Below are 23418 nucleotides of genomic sequence, written 5' to 3'. Positions count from 1 at the left end.
TACATAACGTTTCCTGTGACGCGTAGTATCTGTTGAAACACGACGGACATTTTGCTGCGCTGAACACGAGCAGAATATTTTATGATAGAGAGGAAACGACAAGAGGAGGTACACCGCGGCTCACAGATGAAACGAAGAGGAAATACAAATGTTTAAGTGGACTGTAACAGCGATTGTTTGTATAATCATTTAAATTGTGTGGCGGCAGCCTTACACCTAACGGCTCAAAGATGTCGGACGAAAACGCGAGGGAGGATGCCTGTCGCGAGTATCAGTCCTCGCTCGAAGATCTGACTTTCAACAGCAAACCGCACATCAACATGCTCACCATTCTAGCAGAAGAGAACATCCAGTTCACCAAGGATATCGTCGCAATAATTGAAGCACAAATTGCCAAGGTTTTTATGAAAATAGATTTATTTTTGTTCCAGTCATCGTATTTTAGCTCAAGTGCGGCCAGTTGGTTAGTTAAGCAGCGATATGACATGAGGCCTGTAACATGGCGGCAGCACGGCTTATTCGTTGAACGCACCACATTGTGTAACTCGTCGTAGATATTAGTTTCGACGTTTTATCGCCAACAATAATGTTTTATTAAAATTTGTAACCGTACATGGAGTTCAGTTCGATAAGTCACGACTTGATTTGGCGGTTTACTAAAGTTGCGGCACGCCACATTTCCTAATTACGTTAGGCCAGTTAAAGTCCACGTTTGTCGGCACGTAGGGTCACAGCTGTTCATAAAGGCTGAGTTACTGCATTACGCACATTTAGATTAGTTTATAATAATCCGTATAATTGACCTACTCAAGAAGATATGTTATATGAGAACGAAATTAGCCTGATGGCTTTACATTTAGCCAGACCACAAACGACAGCGCGTTATCTTAATAACAATTCTCACGTGCTTGTCGTAACCAACGTTATGTTGTAGCCTTATCCCCGTCCAAACAATGAATTGGGTTACAGTAAATAAAGTTTACATTATTATTATTAAGCGCAATGTAATACATTTAACGTTACATTAAAGAATTCTAGTTGCCTGTAACGTCAGGAAAGATAACAATTTATTTCGGTTTATGTAATCTGTCCAGTGACGAAACACCCGCTGTTGTCTAGTTTGTGTAAGTTACTTGACACCCATTCTGTAACAATGGGAACTTAACACGTTTGGCTAACAACACGTTCTTTCATTTGCTATTACATGTAAATGAACACAAATATGTCCCGTTTGTCTGTCTGTAGATATCAGCTGCAATACATGGTTTGCTGCTCATGTACATGGATAGCTGGGTAGACTTTTGGTTCGTAAAACAGGAATTGCATTGTTTGTTTCGCAACGGTTTAATGTTGCACTAGTTTATACATTTCGAGTTTAGTCTTGTTTGGCTGCTCTGTGAACCCGAGCGTGCCTGGCTTAAGAGTCCTTTAGCATGAATGGCGCACATTTGTATTGTGTATTTTAACCAATAAAGGGTTTGGGGTCTTAGATTGCTGAGTAATTTTCCTCTTTTTACTGCAATGTTAATAAATGGTATGCATATGTGACAATAAACTATGTGAAATGCCTTTTGTCTTCATTTCCCAGTGTATTTTTTGTGGTAATATGTTTGCTATATTGATTTCAGTTTAAACGTTTCTTAAAAACAAGGCATTGCCTTGGTACAGTGTCTTTTCCAGAGACGTTTCAGAGTTTTGTCAAACTTCTTTTAAACATTATACAAAACATTTCTTTCTGCACTGGGGCATGTTTAAAACAAGCTTTTTGTCTGAATTTTACAGTCATGTTAAATGTAATTAAGTGTTTTAACAATTCAAATCGCTGAAAAAATAATTCAAAAAGAGTTCCTGATTAAATACAAATAAACCGAGGAAGAAGAAAATAGCAGCTTTTTCTACCGAAGGGCAAGTTCATTGAACACTGGTCTGCTTCTAAAATGACAATAGAAAAATTGAAACTTGAGTTGTACTGACAACCTAACAATACCATTTTCTTGATGGACTGGACCTGAAGACTGCACCCTGAAGATTTTTTCCACAAGTTTTTTTTAACCTGGATCCTGAATTTTTTCATACTTGCAGAACTTTCCATTGGTTTTGGTGGATTTTTTTTTCAAACTGGAGAAGTGGATTTTTTGACAGTAATTTTACTGACTTCAGTTAAATAACCCCAATCCTCAGGATCTAATTTATTGTAGTAATGCATTTCTCCCATGTTGTTCTCTAAACTTGTCAGTTTTCTATCACTTTAGGCACCTCCTGTTGAGAAGCTCCCAGTTTTGTACTTAGTGGATTCCATAGTGAAGAATGTTGGAGGCGCGTACCTTGAAGTGTTTGCTAAGAACCTAGTCAATTCCTTTATTTGTGTATTTGAGAAGGTACATCATTTCTTAAATTTGTGTACATGGTGTTACATCTCATTTAACGTCTTGTGTTCATTGTACTTATAGAAAAACTATTAATTCCTTTTAATTTTCAAAATGTTACTTGTAATAGTTAAATTATAAATGTTGCTGGGTTTCAATTGTTGAGAAGTTGCAAGTGTTCAATCTTCATTGTCTTAGTTATTTTAGCCTTGTTTATAAATGTTTTTAATGTTTTTCAATTGTTAGGCCTTTATTCTTTTGTCAGTGTTCTGTGGACGTAAATGGAAGAGTCAGATATTCTTTCCCCCTTTCTTTTACATCACTGCAGGTGGATGAGGGCACTAGAAAAAGTCTCTTCAAATTGCGTTCCACATGGGAAGAGATTTTCCCTTTGAAGAAGTTGTTTGCACTAGATGTGCGTGTGAACTCTGTAGATCCTGCCTGGCCTATTAAACCGTTACCCCCAAATGTGAATGCCAGCATTCATGTCAACCCAAAATTCTTAAAGCCGGTAAGCATGAGTTTATGACTATGGTACTGAGGGTGTGGTTAGGAGTTTCCTATTAGTCAGATGGATACTATTGTGGTTTATCTGAAATGTACGCTTTTTTCTTTGCATAGACTGAAAAAGTTTCTCCAAAACCCTCAATACCACAACTTCCGGTTCAGAATTTGACACAAGAGCAGCTGATAAGGCAACAGTTACTTGCCAAGCAAAAGCAGTTGTTAGAACTTCAGCAAAAGAAGATAGAGCTTGAACTTGAGCAAACAAAAGCCCAGTTGGTAAGTGTGAAAGTGCTTAACGTGACTGTGATTGTTCTTTCTGCATAGGAGCAATAGTTTCTTTTTAGCGTGCTTGTATTTAACTATTGAGCATTAGCCATTGTCATAACACAGGTTTTAACAAATTGACTTTATGCTATGTGAAATGCATTTTTTGTAAACCCACATTTTTTGTTCTTGCCCTCAAGGCTGCAAGTCCTGCTGTTGCAGCAAGCCACCATGCTGTTGCCCCAGTACCGATGGTCACTCAAACAGTTCCTACACCCCAGACCAAATCTTGGCTTCCAGCACCATCAGAGAAGTTGGCCACCAGAGATCCTAGATTAAACAGAACTGGTGGAGGTACAAAGGAACAAGTGACACAAAAGAAGGAAAGTCTGGTTACACCAAGTTTTCTGAATACATCTGAAAAAAGAGGACAAGTGGTAACTGAAAGACAGAACAGGTTGGACAGGATGAGGATACCGAAAAAGGATAACTCTGCCAATGAGGACAAGGCTAAATCAAAGTCTGCGTCACCAATTGGGAAAGGTAACCTTGCCAAACACAGGGAAATTGAGTCTCAACATGCAAAGGCTGCTGAAATGCATAAAAAGGACCCAAGGCTACATAAGCAGATAAACGACAAGACCGACTCAAAAGAGGAGGATGTCAGAGAGAAGAAAAGAAGTTCGGAAAAGAAAGACAGGGATGAAGCCCTCAAAAGCATGGATCATCAGAAATCCAGAGGCAAGCTTCCCAACGGCTCTTTAAATAAGCACGAAAGACTCGAGACTTTTATAAAACAAGAAATTAAAGCTAAAGCGAATTTTAGAAAAAGGTCCCGGTCAAGGTCGCGTTCACCACCGACACATTCTCCCAAAAGAAAAGAGAGACGATCATCTCCAAAGAGAAAAACGAGGAGCATTTCTCCACCCTCCAAGTCTGTAAAGCCGAGGCAGTTAAGCAAGCATGCACACGATGAGTCTTTTCCACAAACAAGTGTAAGAGATGAACGAAGTACTGCTAAGAAAAGTGTCTCAGAAACAAGACGATCCAAACGGCCTCTTGAGGAAAGAGCTGCTGATCATAAGGATGGCTCGCAGCAGAGAATTTCTGATCACAAAGATCCAAAAGACGGCAAGCGGTGGAGGAGCGGATGGGAGGAAAATAAACAGTAAGTGATTTCCATGCCTAATATTAAACATAAATATCACTACTGTTTGCTCATCTAAATTTGTTTTTTTACAATTTAGTCCTAAGCAGTCAGAGCAAGATCATGGAAGACTGGGCGCACAAAGACACAAGACGTGGATCACTAATCAAAGACCCACCACACCTCGTATACCTAAACAACATCGCTTGAGTGTTGACAGCAACCTGTTAATACCAGAAGCACTCAATTCTGCAAGCAAGCGAGATCTTTTGAGAAAGGTATGCTTTAACTTAATTCAAGTTTAATTTATGCTTTAACACCATTACACAGTTCTCCACAGCATTTCTAAACTGTATGTTTTTCATTTCAGGCAAGCAAAAGGCATGCTGAAGGTGAAATATCCAATGAGGAATTCCTTGATGTAGCCCATCAAATAAATAAACTTTTTCAGTATCAAGAGGAAAGGCAGCGCTCTGACTCTTGGGATGACTCATGTGACGAAGGCGCGTACCCATCGAACAAGAAACCGCAATCCATTACTGAGGCCGCGCTTTCATATCTAGAACATAAATCAAAGTTGAGGAAAACACAGCTCTATCGTCCAGGTAGAATTTCAAATTCAAATGCCACAGTTTTAAAAATAAAATTGTTTCATTATACACGTAGAGACTAGGCTTTAAATTGTCTTCTATTTATGTTTCCAATCCCCATAGTGCAAAAAGAAGACCATTTGTATGAAAACATCCAATATCACCTTCCTCATGAACCAGATGAAAAATACAGTGAGGGCTCAGACATGCATAAGAAACCTCACAATGCCACAAAGCCAGTCTCAGACCAAGATGATCCTAGAAGAACCGACAGGGAGCTGTCAAGTACGCTTTCCACTTTCAGAAATTCCCAAAGCCCGGTCACAGAGCGGGCATCATCGCCTGCTGAAATGGACATGGAAGGAGACATCAGCCCACGTTTTGAAAGTCCCAACAGTGTGCACTCCGGCACAGGCCCAGATGATGGTCCAATAAATTTGGAAGCTCTTCCGAGACACGACCTCTTTGTGGAACAGGAAAGGAGCGTATTAAACCTTGGTGACTCTCCAGGACATACACCGACGCATTCTTCTGAAGGTCCTGCTGCAAAGGCGAATATGCCACGGCATGAGGGACCGAATATGCCTCAACGATTTGATAGATATAAGAGTTCTCAAGCTCCCTATGATGGGGCACCTAGCCACATCAGGGAGCCGCGGTTAGATGGTCCGCCAAGACCTTATACTCCTGCTCGATATGAAGGTAATACGGGTGGATTTGATGGCTCGGGCGGTCATGGACCAGTTAGGTTTCCTGGACCTCGATTTGATGCTCCTCGCTTAAGGTTCGAAAGACCACCATTTCCCAAAACCCACGAAAGACCTGTGAGATATAACAACCCACCACATAGACCAATGAGGTATGCAGAGCCTCATAATATGGTGAGATATGGTGAACCTCAAGGCCCTGTTCATTTCGATCATCCAATGCATCAAAACAGATACGCGGCTCCTCCAAGGTTTGATAATCCCCCCATGCCTGCGGGTACACCAGGATATGATGAATCAAGGTTTCAAGTTAGACCAATGAATTATGATGACCAGCAAGGTGCTGTTAGATTCGATAATCCGACAGGTGGAATGCCGTTTGAAAACCCACTGCAGTCGGAATCAGTAAGATTTGATGTACCTCCAGCCATGCCTAGATATGACCAACAAGGCCCCCCAAGATTCTGTGGTCCAAACATCCAAAATCAGCTGAGACCACAGGAGCCGACGATGTACGATCAGTCACAAGGGCAAGGTCTTATGATGAACCCTGCCATACCACCACCTAATTTCAATGTGCCGCCCATGAACTCATTCGGAGGCCCACCCCAGCAGTTCCCCATGCAGCAGAGTATTTCGCAAGCATCAACCTTCAGTGTGCCAGGTGCAACGTCATATAGACCTCCGTTATCTGGTCCAGGTGTTGCAAATGTTCCTCAGCCTGTAAGTACCAAGATACTGACTGACCTTTGATAGCTGTGTACTCTGAAAAGCAATACAGTGTTGATGCATGTTTTTTTTGTGTATTTTCAGATTATGGGAGCTCCAAATCAGCCCTTTATACCACAAAACCAGCTACCATTCCCACCTGGTAGGGGGTCTTTATGAAAATATCCTAAAAACTTTAGGATACATACTTTCTTTTTCTTCTGCTGATTGCTGTTGCCTACTTTGCACTTATACTGTAATAAATGTATAATGGTTTGGATTTTTTCAGCTCCCCAATTTACACAGCCTGAGCCATTTAGGCAAATAGATGTAAATGACCTGTTCTCAAAACTTCTGCTCAAAGGAATTATAAAAGCTCCACAGACAGACACAACAGCTGCTGGTATGCATACTACTTATTCATTCACATTGTAATATAAAGTGCAATTACTTATACTTCACTATTACAGTATAAATATCCCATTTGCAATTTTTTCTAATTAATTTTTAGACTCCCCCTCAGCAAGTCAGACTATGGCTGTGCCTGAAGAAGAGGAAGAGGAAGAACAGGAGGAGGAAGACAATGTCCCGGACATGACCAGCTTTGTTTTGGATGACATGAAACAGTATGTATACAGTTTGTAACACTTTAGGTTTTACACATGATCGATGTTACATCAACAAGATGAAACCAAAGATTTGTTTGTAAATCGATTCATTTCACTTTACAGGAGACACGACAGTGTGGTCACTAAACTGTATACTGGAATCCAGTGCTATTCATGTGGCATGCGGTTTACAGCGTCTCAGACGGACATCTATGCTGATCATTTAGACTGGCATTACAGACAGAACCGTTCTGAGAAGGACATCAGTAGGAAAGTTACACATCGGAGGTGGTACTACAGCCTGACGGTGAGACAGAAACAATTCACATCAATGTTGTATATTGGATTTAAAAACTGCATTTGTCAATTCCTGAAATGGAGATCTTTCAACAAGGTATTTTGAAAACCGGACATAAAAGCAATACTGTGTTTTTAGGATTGGATTGAATTTGAGGAAATTGCAGATCTCGAGGAGAGGGCAAAAAGTCAGTTCTTTGAAAAGGTTCATGAGGAGGTTGTACAGAAAACTCAGGAAGCTGCAAAAGAGAGAGAGTTCCAAAGCGTGAAGGCTGCTGCAGATGTTGTCCATGAGGTGAGACGATAGCATATGACCATAGACATGTCATTATTCCAAGGAAAACCATGAATCTGACTGATCTGAATGTATTTCTTTGTTTGCCTATTTATTCATCCGTCCATCGTTGTTCTCTCCCCTCAGTTATGTGAGATTTGCCAGGAACAGTTTGAGATGTACTGGGAGGAGGAAGAGGAGGAGTGGCATCTGAGGAATGCCATCAGAGTTGATGAAAAGGTAAGAAGTATGGTGATGAAAATAGGATGTAAAGTTCATGTTTTATTAGCGGTTGCCATGATAGTATTTCCTTTTAAAATAAAAGGTGTTTTTATACTATGGTGTTTATTATCTTTCCTTTTCAGACATATCATCCATCATGTTACGAAGACTACAAAAATGTAAGTGTTAGTTTGTGCTGTCTTAGTGCATAGTTTAACACAAGGGGAATGCTAATCTTAAAGTGGTCTCATAACATATTTCACAATTAATTCTTATAATTGTTTACTGTTGAAGTCGCATGGCTGACACTACTGTTAGTGGGTGTTTTAGATTGTTTTTTTATGTAAAAAGGAATATAAAAAATTATATTCATCATACTGTTCCCTTGTTTTGTAGACATCCTCCTTTGTGGATTGCACACCCTCGCCCAATAAAATGCTTACAGAAAACCCTTTAACAGCTTTCCTGAAGCAGGAGCAGGGCGATGAGGAGACCTCATGCTCCAGCATTAAAGAAGAACCCACTGAGGACGGTACGGATGCACCCACGGTAAAGGAGGAAGTTCAGGTTAAGTTAGAAGGAGAATCAGAAACCAGTGCAATTATTTTCTAACTATGCTGCTCTAAAGCCACCTCTTGTGGTCTTTTGTGTTTTTGTAAAGAAGGATATTTTTATATTCCAGAGCTCTGGGGCTGGGACCTCAGCTAGATGTTAAATACATTTTTGTATTTGTATTTGCCTGCATAATTCAGGTATTTTTGCCATGTGAATGCCCAATGAAATGTACTTCAATAGATGTATGCTTGGGGAAATGTATATGTATAATTTAATTTATAAATAAAGATATTTTTGGTATTCTTTGTGTAGTATTGGTAAACCAAGGTTTGGGAAAAAACATTTTTTTTGTTTTCATGGGAAATGATAAACGATGAAGAAATAATTTATAAATTACATTTTTGTTTTCCCAAAACAAGGGGGTTAACAATTTTCTGTAGTTGGTAATTGTTTAAATTAAGGGTTGGGGCTGATTGTAAATGATTAATAGGTGTTGGTTCATTACTTAGAGAATATTCAGTTTCCCTGACCTCAATGTGTAAATAGTTATCTCAGAGTTTACTACTGTATTTGAGTAATAGATGTTTAGTAAAAAAAAAAAAAAACAGGGTGTCTTTTTCCTTTTTGCAGAGGTTCAAAGGGCAGTTTTGCTTTATGCAGAATATTCAATAAAAAATAAATCTGAGGAAGAAATAGTGTCTTGTGTGAAAAGTGATTATTGTGTGCTTTTTGACTCTGTTTTATCTATAATCATTAATAAAGTTTCAATGGTGAATAAATATTCTTTGTCTATTCATTCAACAGCATCAACACATGTTCACTAGGAATAAGTTATTGCATTGGTTTGTCTAGTTAGTTTATAAAGTTTACCCTTTAGTTGATGTGTGAAGACAAAATGATTTTAATAGAAATCAGCAAATCACACCTGTATAATTAGTGTGTTAATAGTGAAACACTATAACAAACTTGACATTTAAATGGATTTTATTTTCAGAAAAAGCCAACCCCTCGGACAACCAACTAACAACTAACCAATCAATTTATGTAACAAATGAAATATAAAATAAAATGCATTAGATTAAAACAAGAGTTCTATAAACATTTTAGATAAATCCTCTAAAGGTCTTTTCCAGTGCGAGATTTATATCCACAGGCGATAGAAACCTAATGCAATTGCCAAGCAGGTGAAGATGCATGCTGTAAAAACAATACAAAGAAATGTCAAATTACACAATACTATGTTCTTATGTTTATACATGCATGACAGAATGTTACTGCAATGTCAGAATACAGTACTGTACATATAAATTGCATCAAGATATTGAAAGAGGGTGCTTAGTTTATTTGTTATCAGGTTCAGTGTCATAGCAAACAAAATAAATCAGCAGACAGATATATGATGAGTTAACAGTAATCACTGATTTAAAATGTTTGTATGTGACCAGTATCTTGAGTGCCTACCTGCAAGATATTGAATCGTCTGTAGTTTTAGTGATTCCAAGAGTGTCTTCAAAGAGGCTACTTGTATGTCTATTTTCCTTGAAGTTTCCCCAGCTTCATTTTCTATTTCTGCATTCTGAAAAATTGTGAGAATAGTTTTCTGTCCTAAATAAACAACCATCTCTGTAAACAAGAAATGACTGATGTTTGTGTATCAATTTGGTTTTCAATAAACGTATTAGTATTTTTAAGCAACTAGATCTAAATGCTTCGGTCTTGTCAAAACTTTAATGATCACTGCTGCTTGAAAACATTATGATCATTATTTTTAAACCTTACCTGTTTTTGAAACTCTGTTCTAACCTCCATTAAGTTCTTCTCTTGATCTGTAAACTATCACAAAAAGTAATGTGTTATGTATTTTAAAAATATAAATCTTAAAAACAAACTTAGCATGCACACATACCATGTCAGTGACTCGACTCCGCTCCAGATTAATGTCTAACTTTGCATCGGCTCTGATTCTTTGACTCTCTTCCTTCAATGTAAAAGCCGCAAAAATGTCAACCTATTATTGGACAACCAAGGCATTTTGCAAAGTTATTATTTATATTCACATAACATAACCTTTACTTACCAGTAATCTGTTCCTTATTTGTTCCAGCTCTGTTTTCATTTTCTGAGTGTGAATTTTTTAAAGAAAAACATTAAATACTGCATATTTCAGATTATATGGATTATATAATGAATGTCTTAGTTTTCACATTATTTTTGTCTGTGCAAGTTTACAATTGGTCCTTACAACATTTTCTGAACGCAAGTTGGCAAATTCACTCTTCTCCAGGATAACCATATCCTTTCTGATAGAGTCCAGATGAGCCATAATTTGTTGAAGAGCTATTTCCTAACACAGGAAAGATGGGGAAGAAACCATACCATTACACACATGTTCATCAGTACATGTTGCTGCCAGAAATTCTATTGTCCTGCCCACCTGATGGTTTCCTGTGACCATATCTCTGTACACAATGTCCATATTGGCTGAAGTAAGTGTCACCAGTGCTGTTACGATCACTTCAGCCTGCCTTTTCTCAAAGCCTGCACCCAATGTAAAATGAAATGTCTTATTGTTATGACATTTAACATTCTAAATGTATAAACAGTATCACATATGGTCTATACATATACACTATACACATCCAGCTATAGCAAACATACCACTGGATTCCAGCTCTTTAACAAGCGCATGGGAGTCAAACGTCAGTTTCCTCTGCTCTAATGGCATTAACTCCACTTTTCTCACATCGTATGTCTTGTAAGCAGTAGTTGGATGGAACCCTTAAAGATGAAAATTGAAAACACGTCTGTAAACCTTTGAAATGTTCAATATGTATAAAGTCGATGTGTAAAACGTACCTCTCTGTTGACACACTGGCGCGTTGAGATGATGTAGTTTTAATAGGGTGGAGAACTGATAATGTCTGCGCATAAACACTCCCCAGCATGACATCGTGAAATGTTTATATATATATATATATATGGCTGGCCAAACTAAACGATGAGACGACAAATATTTGAACTGGGAAGGAAAGGTTTTACCATCTATGCCGTACAAAACATTTCAAAACTTACTAGGAAGTACAACCCCCTTGCGTCTCTCTCCTCGCTCTCTGTCATTCAGGACAAGTGACAGTTTTCAGGGTCAAATCGACGAGCAGTGCCTCACTTCAATGTTGTTCTTTTAGGATATAATTTCCTGGGTTGAAGGCAGCTCTGGCGTGACGTTGAGATAGAATTGTAAAGGAGGAGTTATTGTTGAAAATGGGCGGGGTTTTGAGTCGTCTCAAAGTTAACTACGTCTACGACATTTAATAATTGTTATTTTAACTCATCCTTGTGCATTTCAAAGTAACATTTTAAAGTAAATAAACGTGTCATTTATATTATTCAGGGATAATTTACAGTCCAGACCGTTGCTGATCGAGAGGCTTAAAATCGTTACCACGTGGTATATGTTATTTTTCTCAGCGCTGTTGAGTGTTGGCTAATGCAGTATGCTGACTGGATAGAAAATTTAAGTTTGCTGGAACAAATGTTCATTTTTGTAAGGAATTAATAATTTAAATAAAATAACTTATTACATAATATGTTTTAATACATAAACGTCTTGTGTTTTAAAACATCCTATATTTTACATCCAAAGTGCTTCCCCTGGTGGATAAAAAGGTTATTGCTGTCCACTTTTGCTTTTTAAATAAAGTTTTCTTTATTTAAACAAGCTGTCATGGCAGCGTCCATGACTACCGATCAGAGCTGGTTTTTTGCTCTGGCTCTCGGGGTTTCCTTTCTCAAATGTCTCTTGATAAATGCCTAGTAAGTTTGCCTCACATTATACCATTTTTATTGTATATGACACCACACTGATATGTAAAACTCGCTGATATTTCACATCTACGAGCGAATGCGGAACTCATTAATTCTGCCTACCTTTCAAACAAGAGGATTTTTTATAATAATTGTATCTGAAAAAAACGCACAATGCAAATACTAATGCTTGACTTTATTATAAACCACAGTGCATATACATACAATATTGTCATTTTAAATCCTTGTCTTTTAGCCACTCTACGGATTTTGAGGTGCATAGGAACTGGCTTGCCCTTACACACAGTCTGCCAGTATCACAGTGGTATTATGAGGTATAATTATGAATTACACGCAGCCTTTCAATGTATGACAATAATTGGAACTTATATCATAAAATGTGAAGATGGTTTATTTTCATATTTTCAGGCTACGTCTGAGTGGACGTTGGACTATCCTCCGCTGTTTGCTTGGTTTGAATATGGACTTTCTCATATTGCCAGAGTTTTTGATAAAGAAATGCTGGTTGTTCAGAATCTGAATTACGCAAGTGCTGCCACAGTGCTTTTCCAAAGGCTGTCAGTTATTGTGGCTGATGCTCTCCTTTTTTACGGAGTTAAAGAGTATGTATTGTCTTTTTATAATAATTATGTATTACATTTTCCGATGTATCTTTGCACACCTTGTCAAAAGTTGTCATTTGTTGGTTATATTTAAGTGTATTTATTTGATTCCAGGTGCTGCAAATGTTTGCAAGAGGACAAAGGAAAATACCTTTTTGGGAAGCCCTCCATCCTGGCAGTGTTGTTGATGTGGAACTTTGGGCTTTTAATTGTTGATCGTATCCTTGGGAAACTTGCATATTCCTAAATCTAAAATGAAGTCAGGCATGCATGGCCTCAGATTAGATTTACATGAAATGAATTTCACTTGACTAATTTTCTGCAGATATTCATTTCCAATATAATGGCTTCCTGTTTGGTGTTCTTCTTCTATCAATAGCAAGACATTTTCAGGTATTTGCGGTCATTTTTGTTGGTTGAGTTGTTTTTAGGTTTTTATTAATAAATATATTGTTGTATTAACAGAGTCGACACTTAGAGGGGGCCTTGCTGTTTTCTATACTTTTAAACTTGAAGCATATATATATGTACATTGCCCCTGCATATGGAATCTTCCTGCTGAGATGCTTTTGCTTCACCCAGAACAATGCAGGTGATAGCTCTTCTTTGTCAGCATACTTGAAAGACAATATAATGAGAAAACTAGATTTTTTTATTTTGTTTTTAAGATGGTTCTCTGCATTGGAGAAGTTTCAGTCCTTTGCGATTGATAGCACTTGGAACAATTGTCGTGTCTACTTTTGCAGTGTCATTTGGACCATTCATAGCCCTGGTTTGTTGCAGATATATAATTTGGATTTAATGTTGAAATGTTGAATTGCATTTTATAATTGTGTCAGCTGAGGTGCACTGAAAAGTTTCATTCATCTTTTAAAGGGCCAGCTTCCACAAGTCCTGTCTCGACTGTTCCCTTTCAAGCGTGGACTTTGTCATGCATACTGGGCACCAAACATCTGGGCACTTTACAATATTGCAGATAAGGCTTTTTCCATTCTGGGTTTGTTCATTTGTAAAGCTCTACCATACATCTGTACACATTTTGTTTTATTATCAATTTGTTGGATATTGACTTCTTGTTCTTTTTATACTCAATGTGATAAATTAATTTACTCAGGTGTGAAATTCAAACTGCTTGACATCACCAAACTTCCCAAAGCCTCAATGACTGGTGGTCTTGTTCAAGAATTTCAGCACTCTGTATTTCCTTCAGTCTCTCCTTTAGCAACCCTTGTGTGTACATTACTGTCAATCTTGGTAAGCTCTTTTTCAACTTGGTTTCATCCATGTCTATAAAGGCAGGGTCTTTATATTTGAATTCTGGTCCCTCTGTGTAATGTTCTGGGACATTAACATCAATAGTACCCCTGTCCTTCTATGTAAATAAAGAGAGAACATTTGTTACAAGATGTGCTGTACTGTAATGAAAATATAATTGCAAAATGTTACTTTGTCCATTGCAGCCTGCTCTTTTCAAGATATGGCATAGACCTGATGGAGCGAGAGGATTCTTACGCTGTCTTGTTTTATGTGCCCTTGGATCTTTCATGTTTGGTTGGCATGTACATGAAAAGGCCATCCTGTTGGCTATACTGCCTTTGAGGTGATGATCTAATGATATTTTATGCATGAGCATGCATATAGCAACCCGACTACTTTTACAAACACAGTTTCATGTTTTTTAGTTTGCTTGCAGTGGAGAGCAGGCAAGATGCCAGGATTTTTCTTATACTCAGTACAACAGGCCATTTTTCACTATTTCCCCTCCTATTCACAACACAAGGTATGTGTCCTTAAGAAAACATAACAAGCGTTACGTTTCAATGCTTATTTTAATTGTTGTCTTATCTTTATTCCAGAATTGCCTATCAAAATTTTTCTCATGTTGATCTTCACAATCTTCAGTTTTACTTCATTAAAAAAGCTATTCAGGTGAGTGCCTAAAATATAAAATATGACCCTTATTGCCCTTTTACGTGAACATGCATTCATGTGTAATATTAATGGGTTTTTCAGGAAGGAAGGAGCTCTGGTGAGCACACTGGAAGCAGTGTATCTTTTGGGTCTGATTCCTCTGGAACTCATCTGTGAGTTTGTTTATCCCCTGACTGTCTGGCAGAAGACTTTCCCCTTCCTCCCTCTGATGCTCACCTCTGTTTATTGTGCGCTGGGAGTGACATATTCCTTCATCGGACTGTATATAACATTGCTGACGTGTTCAAACGCCATAAACAAAGTGAAAATCCAGTAAATTGTGTAATTCAGTTGCTGGGGGTTAGACACTAAGATCCAATGTTATTCAACATATTGAAGGACTGTTTTTTTATGAGTTTAATGTTTTCTTTGTGATCAAGATCTTTGGACCAAAGGAATTAATGAAAGGTTCTTTCTTGGAAATTGTTTGATATGGTTTAGGGATATGCATAGCTGTGTATTAATATAGGCTATGGAAACAAATGTCTATTTTTGTAAGGTGCTTTAGAATTTTTGAGGTAAACTTTTCTATACAGACAGTGTTTGGTTTTCATTTCTGATACAAGTAAACAATTGTTTGTTTAAAAGTTTTATTAAGGCAACATAAATATTCCATACCAGATAATATATTACCTGATTGTTACAAAGTACAGAAAGACAATACGCTATTGAAGAACTTGTGTGGAATGTGTCTAGACTGAAAATGATCAAATACACAAAAATCTCACCAGATGCAAGTCTAGATTCCAGGGTATGAAACTGGAATAATCTCTGTGAGGAAGCTTTGAACTAAGCTTTCATTGCCTCCATTAAAAGACACCATTTCAAAGTCAAGAAGGCCAGTTTAAAACACTTCACATCTTCTTAAGACACCACTTTAACCTTAAAAGTCATGAAAGCATATCAAGAATTCCCCCTTTTTTCCCCCAGTTATGATCTATTCAGAATTCTTGTGTGGTATGACATACAATGGTATGTGTTTGAGAACACTGTTAGTCTAAATCACATTTATACTGGAACTAGTTACTTATTTGTGACACCCTTTTATTTGTTTTTGATAGCTGCCTATATGTCCTCTAATGTGATTTTACAGCAATATACAAATAAATGTCTATATGAGTTTGAAAAATGCAGTTAAAGTTTTGCACACATGAACCATTCAACAAGAGTTTAGATTGGACAAAAATGTTTCTTGGCCTAAAGCAACAAAGGTAGCAATGCAGTTTTGTGAGATTCTGCAAAATGCGACTGAATTTGAGATGTATAAAGTGCGGTTTTTTGGTATTCTATACCTCATTTAATTCCCTTTGTTCTCTTGGAAATTCAGACCACAAAGGCAATGGACTGTCTCCCAATTCACTCGCAATATATTGACACCATATTGATACCTCTGGATGCCATAAACAGTTTAACTTAACAGGTTTAATTACAGGATGGATTACGGTTGTGCTTATCAATGAAAGTCACTACTTGTATGTTCAGCTTTCAATACTGAGTCTTTCTTTATAAATCACAGAGTCGTTCACTCCCAAGTCCTGCCAGCAGTTCCTTGGTCCTCTGTACTCCTTATCGCATGATTAGAGGATCAATGATTGGCTCAGGACAGCTCCGACACAATGATCCGGGATTCGTCTGAATTCTCCCCAGAACTTCCTTCCGTGGGGATCACGCATGCCGTGAGGAGCTACATCTGATACTCAGAGTGGGATTGCCGAACATCTTGAAAAATTGTTCTCAGATGGGGGAATGTCATATTTTTTTGTCCCTGGAATGTTTTGTCAAATTTAACCTTCCCTGGTTGGCATCTTTCGACCGTCAACAATGATAACTAAGACTGGAGTAAGGTCCATCAGTTTCTTCAGCATTTCCATAATATCAGGATGTTCTTTAGCTCCTTCGATGAACTCTTCAAGCGTCAGTTCACCTGGATGTTATAGGAAGATGCTCAGACACAAAAAAGAAAAAGAACAGTACTGAGAGCATATTTTTCATAAATTGAAAAGTGTGCTTACCCTCCCCATTGACGTCAATCTTTTCATAAATGAGAGTCACCACCTCTTCAGGCTCAATGTCACGGTTTCTTGTAATGTCTTGTATTGCCTGTTTGTAGAATCACAATATGATTAACGTCTATGGAAATATATATATAGCATGTGTAGCCAAATGTGTATAGAATATAAAATACTGTTAGTACTCTAACTAATACTCTAAGTGGCAGTCTCAGAAACTAAGGTACATTGAAGACACAAGAAAGAGAGTTACACAATTGGATTAAATGAGTTCATCCACAAGTTAAGCAGACTGATCCAGGGTACAAGTTAACCCGACCTGCCTTTGGAATTTTAGCTGTGACGTTCTATTCTATTTTGCTCCATCAACAGTGATGATGTGGAAATGAAAGGTCAAACTAATCTCACATTATATTTTCTGGCAGTTTCTGTAAAGAAATTATTAGAAGTCTTTTACCGTGAATATAGTCTCCAATTCTTCCTTGTCAATTTTTCCATTGCCATCCTGGTCAAAAAGTTTGAAGTACCACTTGAGTTTCTGGTTGATTTCCCCTTTTAGCATCAAGCTAACGGCAGCAATATATTCCACAAAATCTATATACCCATCCTAAATAAAAACAGAAAAACATTGGCAAGACAGCACATATTATGTATTCACGTTTTAAGAAACCACATGTATACAAAGTCATACCAGAGTGTTGACCATTTGAGAAAACCAACTTTATTTGAGATTTTTTTTGTCCGTTTGTTTTTACCTCTGCTCACACATTTATTACAAGAAATGACAGATTTCTAACTCATGAAGTTATTTCACCCTAATTTAATACAGCTTTCTCATAATATTTATTTACTTCATTGTCTGGTTAGCCTGCAGAGGACAATGGGGTTGGATGGAAGTTATGAATGTAAATAACATGAAATGTAAAACTTCATATTTACCCTAAACTTCACATGTAGATATTTATTTGCAGCCTTTGAGGTACTAATGCTCACACAAGAAAAAAAAGAATGGTTTGCAATTAGATTGTGCTTATTTTACTAAGCATATAGTCGCTGTGCAAAAGCCTTTCAAAATAACCAATCAAGATATTACTATAAACAGCATGTCTCTGTAAAATTATCTCTTGTGACGTCTCCTTTGCAAGATTTTTTATTTGCATATGACAAAATCACAGCAATCATCATCACTAGTTCAATCATTAAACAAATGAATGCACCATGAACTTGGGACAAAAACTGTAATCTTTACCCCATCCATGTCGAATGTGAAGAACACCTGGTCCACGTAACTGTTTGCATTCTCATTCATACCCTGCAATCCCAGAATGGACTTGAGTTCAAACAGCGTGATCAGGCCTGACGGAGACTCCTTCATGAATTTGTTATACCAGTGGTGCATATCCTCAGCCAGGATGTCATCCAAAGTTGCGTGATTGTTACCCATGCCTGTTGACCCACAGGGACAGAAAACAGTCCCTTCCGCAACTTCTGATCCACAGATGGTCCAGGCAGTTGCTTTAGGGCAGCTGGCCCTGTCCGATCCTTGGTACAGGTGCACAGCGGGCGTGAAAACTCCAGACTGGCACTCCGCAGGTATGGACAGGATACTGATTGTCTAAACCTATTATACCCAGATACCACTAAAAAGAGGCTGCTACTTAAAATAACCGTGACTAATGAGATCATGGCGAGAACTGCCTGTTAAAGAATCACCGCCAGAGGCAAGAGGGTGCTTGTATAACAGGACATGAGCCTCCTTCACATGAAGGGCTTGTACGGTCATTGTGTAGGGTGCACGCGAGGCCAGCTCTCAAAAAAAGCTCATAGCGGAGACGCTTTGATTAAATATCACGCTACGGGTTAATATAAAGTTATTCCTCTCTCGGTCAAGGCAGACTCAAAAAAAGTTACATTTTACTGTGGTTTATGATTGCACAAAATAATATAATATTAAACAATATATAAATAATATCCATATAGGTATATTATGAGTATAAAATATAATTAAAAGAATTCTATAAACAATATAAACATTAATAAATAATTTAAAATATGTAATATAATAATAATATGAAAAGATATAAACAGTTATGAATAATTATAAGTTATTCATATTTATAATTTAATAAAATGACAAATATAAAATATTTATATAAAGTATAATTATGAGGAAATGATGAGACAATTTTGTCAAAACGTTAAATGCTTTCTCATCGCGTTGGATAAAAGTGTCTGCTACATAAATAAATGTAAATGCAAAAGTACAAGATATTCGATTAACATGAGCGCACAACTGTGCAAAATGTAAAGTAAAAGATTTCGCGCTTCTTAGTTTTACAAACACAAACGAGTTGCAATTTTTCTATGTTTTGTAGAACTACAAACTCAATTGTTTAGTGCATTTTCATTATACAGCAACATGTGAGAAAATCCCTTTCATTGGAAATGGTGAAATGGGAAATCTGTGTAGAATATAGGCCTACTTAAACTCTTCATTAGGTTCTTATGTATCCACCACAGTAAATGGGATTAAATGACCACAGTCATTAGCTCAAATATTCAGTTAGTGTAAGCACTAGGCATTAGCTTTTAAAGTAATGTGTCAACTATCATGTGCTAGAAATGAACGAAACAAATGAGAACAGATCATTGTATGACACTTGTTGCTGGTAAAATGTTTCCAAGATTTGCTACAGTTTAGTTTAAAGGTTTGTTCAGATTGAAAAAGAGACATTAATGTTTAATTGCTTGAACAACAGCCTGTCACGCTGAACCAAACCTCTAACGTGAACCGGTGCAAGGTCATATGCAGAAAGAATCAGAGAGCAAGGATTCAGCCAATCATAGAACGAGAGATCAAACCAGAACCCAAGCCTGACAACGAGAGCCAATCAGAGAGCAGCGATACAGCACTGTCCCTACAAAGTGGATCAAAGAACAAGAGAGAGAACGAATAAAAGTTGGATAGATGCAATACTTAAAAATAATAGATTTTATAAATAGCAGCAACAGTAAAAAATGATTATATTAACACAATATATGTGAATGGATTTTTTAGTTATTACTTTTCTAAGTATGATAGTACAATCATATTAAACTGAATATAAATCTTCCAGGGAAAAACACATACTTCTCAAATGTGTTCACTGTAAGTCACTTTGCATAAAGCATCTGCATAAATGCAAAAGTATTTTCTCTACTGTGTAATATATCTTTTAGCTTAAGTTCACTGCTGTGACATTCTTTGCAATCAGGACAAACCAAGGAGTACTCAAATCTTTTAGTAGTTGATCCAGCTTAATCCTTCCTCTCCTGACCTTGAATCTGAATCAAATCAACAATTTATCCCATTGTAATGGCCGAACATCTTTGAATCCATTCACATATAAGCACAGCCCGACCTTTGGCTCTTTGCCATCGCGTAGTTAAATTAAGCTCAAGAGAGCTTCCATGAGGTCAGCCAGAGGTATTTTCTCTGAGTGGGTAGAAGAGCCTCCTTACAAACATACTGACATGAGGACAAAAGCCAAAATGGTATTATATTGCAGGGATGTAGTCAAGTCCACCTTTGTCGAGTCCAAAACCAGGACTATTCGAGTCCAAGTCAAGTCGAAAGAGGTTTCAGTCCAAGTTCAAAAGAGACAGTCAAGACATAGACAGAGAAAAGAACCATCTTCAAGATCACATGCTTTATTTGTAATGATCAAAAAGCGGATCGAATTAGGTCATTTTATTTACTTTAGGCATAGCAATTTCACCAAAGTCACAAAGCCGAAGTGCAACTTCAGATTTTGAGTCTTTTTATTGTAATGTAACAATCACATTTTGGGCTGCCAATTGACAAAAAATACAATAAATTGCTGAATCAATCAGACATCAAGAATCCGTGTATGAAACTCAACAATGGTGACAATTGTTGTGGAAAATATCAGTCTTGCAGTTCAAAAAAATCTCTCAGGCAAAGAAGGGCCGGGTGTCAAGGAGTTAACTTTATTTGCTCGAGCCAAACAAAGTGAGATGTTCCAAGTCATCTAAAAACCAAGTGTTTTCAGTCTACAGTTATAGTGAAACTTCTGAAAGGTGGACCTTTCTAAAACCAATCAAGTAGATTCCCGTTATCTCTTATTTTTATTAACCAATTGTTGATTTTCTGCCACCAATATATCCCAGGCAACAAGGTGCGTATTTATTCATGGTAGGCTGGCTATTACCTCATTTTTAAAATATATTTTATATATCCTCGCCCACCACAATTATGTCATGGTCATCATGACCTGTTTCCTTTTCTTCACCTCCTTCTCTTGTCTTTATCTGTGGCAAAACGGTGGCCTTGCTCAATGTAGATTGTAGTCATAGTAACGGGACGGAACATGCCCAGATTTGGTCATACTGTAGGGTTGGGGCCGGAAAAAGTCCCCAGATTTCATAAACACTGCCAGACATCAAAAACACAGCTGTGCAGGGTGCTTTTCAGAATCTCATACAAATGTGTTTAAAACGAAGAGCAATACATTGTGGAGTGCAATAAACGAGGAGACAAAAACGAAGAGGTGTAGGGTCCGCTTACTCTCCACTTTAATATAACTCTCACACCGAACAGCGAGTCAAGTAAAACCACAGCACACACATCACAAAACAGGAACAACACAACTAACTCCTCCCTCCCTTAAAGGTACAGTACCTTGGTGAATGTCTCCTCTCATATTACTTGTGGTTCGCCACAACATAGTGAATAATGATCAAAAACATAAAGACAGATCAAAAACATAAAGACATATCATGAAATTCCTCCATACAATCAACAAAAGAAAGCGTCATGCAGCATGCATTACAGTTGCATGCAAAGCAATGCACTGCAATTTAAGATCAACAAACCACAGTTACGTAATTATTGATCGGATTATTGATTGGAAAAATGCTGTTTAATTGTGATTTTAGCCAGCGATTTTAGAAATATATGCCTTGCCCTGTGGACTTGCTATAACGTAGGCTAAATATAGCTGCCCAGAGTCATTGCGAACATGGCTGCCGAGTCTCTCGTGCTATCCCAGACACTACGATATTTTCAAACCTGCTTGATATTATCGCAAGTGATCTCGTTGTGTGTGACACTGTGGAACTAATCCAGCCAATCACAGCGCAGAGGGTTTACGTCAAATTATTGCGTGGAGGATTTAAAAACTGTTATACCAGTGTTAAATGACTGGTATAACAGACATAAAGCTATTTTAATGTTTAGAGGCGTGGAAATGTCCCTGCAGTAACAGAGCGGTGGACATTCACGAACGTGTCAAAAGTTAACAGAAACATAATAATTATAAGTTTATGCCGTGAACCTCACATACTTTAAAGAATTAAGCGTTTAGTCGATCGTGATGAATTCTTATAGCAACCGTTGTAAACACGACAGCTTACTTCTTAGATCAGACGCCTTCGTGTTATTAGGCGGACAGTTAGAGAATGCGACACGCACGTCTCCTGGAAATCCTGTGAAATTCAACCAATCAGATGATGACTTCGAACATGCTGAAGTGTTTCCAGAAAAGTGTGCCTTATGCATTAGACGTTTAGCCAACGGTTCGTGGGCGTCAATGTTCGAATTGTGTCAAGGCTCTTGGGGGTCCCCTAACCAGTCTTCAAAAGAAAAAAAACAGACGGAGCTGCCAGTTCAAGCATCAATCACATCATAGTTTGGATCATTGTAGTAATTTGACCACATTACACGCATAAATGTCCTTAACATATTGATAATCCATTAAAAGAGATCCACATGAGGTAGAGATTAAAATTTTCTTTGTTTTTTTGCAGTTTCTTGCTGTTAATTTTTTTATTTTGCATTGTAGATTTTTTAAATAAGATTTTGCCTATAGATTTGATGTCTTTCTTGCTGAGATTTCACTCATTGTAAAATCTCTTAAACTTATTAAAAGCAATAAGAATAACACGTTTTTCAAAATGTATGATAACATTTTATTACTAATTGAGATTTTCCTGTCCTTTTATTTTTTTCATTGGAGCCAGTGAGGGAGAGGACGCGTCACCTCATGCAGAAGCGTATGAACGTTTTAAGCGTGATTCATCTCCTGATAATGTAGATCAAGTATTTGAAAATAATCCATATGAACCACTGCAGAATAAGAAAAACAAATGTCATTCCTTTGTGCAAAAGCAGAAGCCTTCTCGTCAAAGTCGGAGCTCATGTTTGCAGAAGGGAGCGCAAAATAATCTCTGGGGAATGCGAAAGTTTTCAGAGGTAAAGAAAAATATTCTTGGGGAAACGCAAAAGTTTTGCAAAGAAACGCACTGTTGGGGAGAGCAAAATATTTAAAATATTTTCACTCCTTTTCCTATTTTTCCACCACCTGTATGTCCCTTTAGTGGCTCAAAACCGCATCGCATCTGTTTTGACAATGTCAGATAACATCGGACATAAAGAAAGACTTGCACATCAAAATTATACTAGGCTAAAGTTTTAAGATAAACGCTTTCAACGTGAGAGGATCCGCACGCATCTTGCATCTCTGTACATGTCTTCGTTGAACACCGTGTGGCGTGCTCGAGCATGCATGGATTTTTCAGATAAAAATTACATTTTAGTTTTATGAAATTTGTACAAATAATGGACAAAGTGTTTTGTTTTAGCATGATAATTTGACAAAAAAAATAATTTTGTGTTTTAAGTTGTCTAGTTTTAAGGAAAAACCAAGGGGACCCCCAAGTTCACTATTTTAGACCTTATGAGAGGTCCCTTAAGGCTTATGAGGGG

General features: G+C 37.5%; 4 protein-coding genes across 5 annotated transcripts; 2 read left to right on the top strand and 2 right to left on the bottom strand.

Annotated features, from left to right (window-relative positions):
- The first annotated feature begins 23 nt into the window (after positions 1-23).
- On the top strand, positions 24-8380 carry pcf11 (PCF11 cleavage and polyadenylation factor subunit). Its single transcript, XM_057360489.1, has 16 exons — positions 24-398; positions 2253-2378; positions 2695-2877; positions 2988-3149; positions 3338-4305; positions 4385-4562; positions 4655-4889; positions 4998-6304; positions 6395-6452; positions 6579-6692; positions 6801-6915; positions 7021-7204; positions 7334-7489; positions 7616-7708; positions 7834-7869; positions 8087-8380. Exons 1-16 carry the CDS (start codon positions 231-233, stop codon positions 8300-8302), a joined length of 4299 nt encoding a protein of 1432 aa, XP_057216472.1. The 5' UTR covers positions 24-230; the 3' UTR covers positions 8303-8380.
- Positions 8381-9211: 831 nt separating this feature from the next.
- ccdc90b (coiled-coil domain containing 90B) lies at positions 9212-11488 on the bottom strand. Of its 2 annotated transcripts, none has more exons than XM_057360556.1 (10): positions 11318-11488; positions 11102-11236; positions 10904-11023; positions 10680-10783; positions 10488-10589; positions 10323-10364; positions 10152-10223; positions 10025-10078; positions 9707-9821; positions 9212-9442 (listed from the first exon to the last, which is right to left on the bottom strand). In XM_057360556.1, the coding sequence occupies exons 2-10, from the start codon at positions 11193-11195 to the stop codon at positions 9387-9389; spliced, it is 759 nt and encodes a 252-aa protein (XP_057216539.1). In that variant the 5' UTR covers positions 11196-11236; positions 11318-11488; the 3' UTR covers positions 9212-9386. The 2 variants fall into 2 exon arrangements, with proteins under 2 accessions (XP_057216539.1, XP_057216540.1); XM_057360557.1 differs by having other exon boundaries at positions 11102-11116.
- A 474-nt stretch (positions 11489-11962) lies between these two features.
- On the top strand, positions 11963-16409 carry alg8 (ALG8 alpha-1,3-glucosyltransferase). Its single transcript, XM_057360305.1, has 13 exons — positions 11963-12058; positions 12306-12384; positions 12479-12672; positions 12787-12890; positions 12998-13065; positions 13138-13264; positions 13341-13444; positions 13549-13669; positions 13787-13926; positions 14133-14272; positions 14355-14452; positions 14529-14601; positions 14686-16409. The coding sequence occupies exons 1-13, from the start codon at positions 11970-11972 to the stop codon at positions 14918-14920; spliced, it is 1572 nt and encodes a 523-aa protein (XP_057216288.1). The 5' UTR covers positions 11963-11969; the 3' UTR covers positions 14921-16409.
- Positions 16410-16427: 18 nt separating this feature from the next.
- guca1d (guanylate cyclase activator 1d) lies at positions 16428-18257 on the bottom strand. The gene is made up of 4 exons (XM_057360306.1): positions 17902-18257; positions 17110-17259; positions 16656-16743; positions 16428-16567 (listed from the first exon to the last, which is right to left on the bottom strand). Exons 1-4 carry the CDS (start codon positions 18094-18096, stop codon positions 16428-16430), a joined length of 573 nt encoding a protein of 190 aa, XP_057216289.1. The 5' UTR covers positions 18097-18257.
- Positions 18258-23418: the final 5161 nt, after the last annotated feature.

This window comes from Triplophysa rosa, linkage group LG19 (assembly GCF_024868665.1).
Source record: "Triplophysa rosa linkage group LG19, Trosa_1v2, whole genome shotgun sequence".
NCBI classification, from domain to species: Eukaryota; Metazoa; Chordata; class Actinopteri; order Cypriniformes; family Nemacheilidae; genus Triplophysa; species Triplophysa rosa.
Note: the sequence above shows the minus strand (reverse complement) of the source record. Positions and strands in the feature narration are given on the sequence as shown.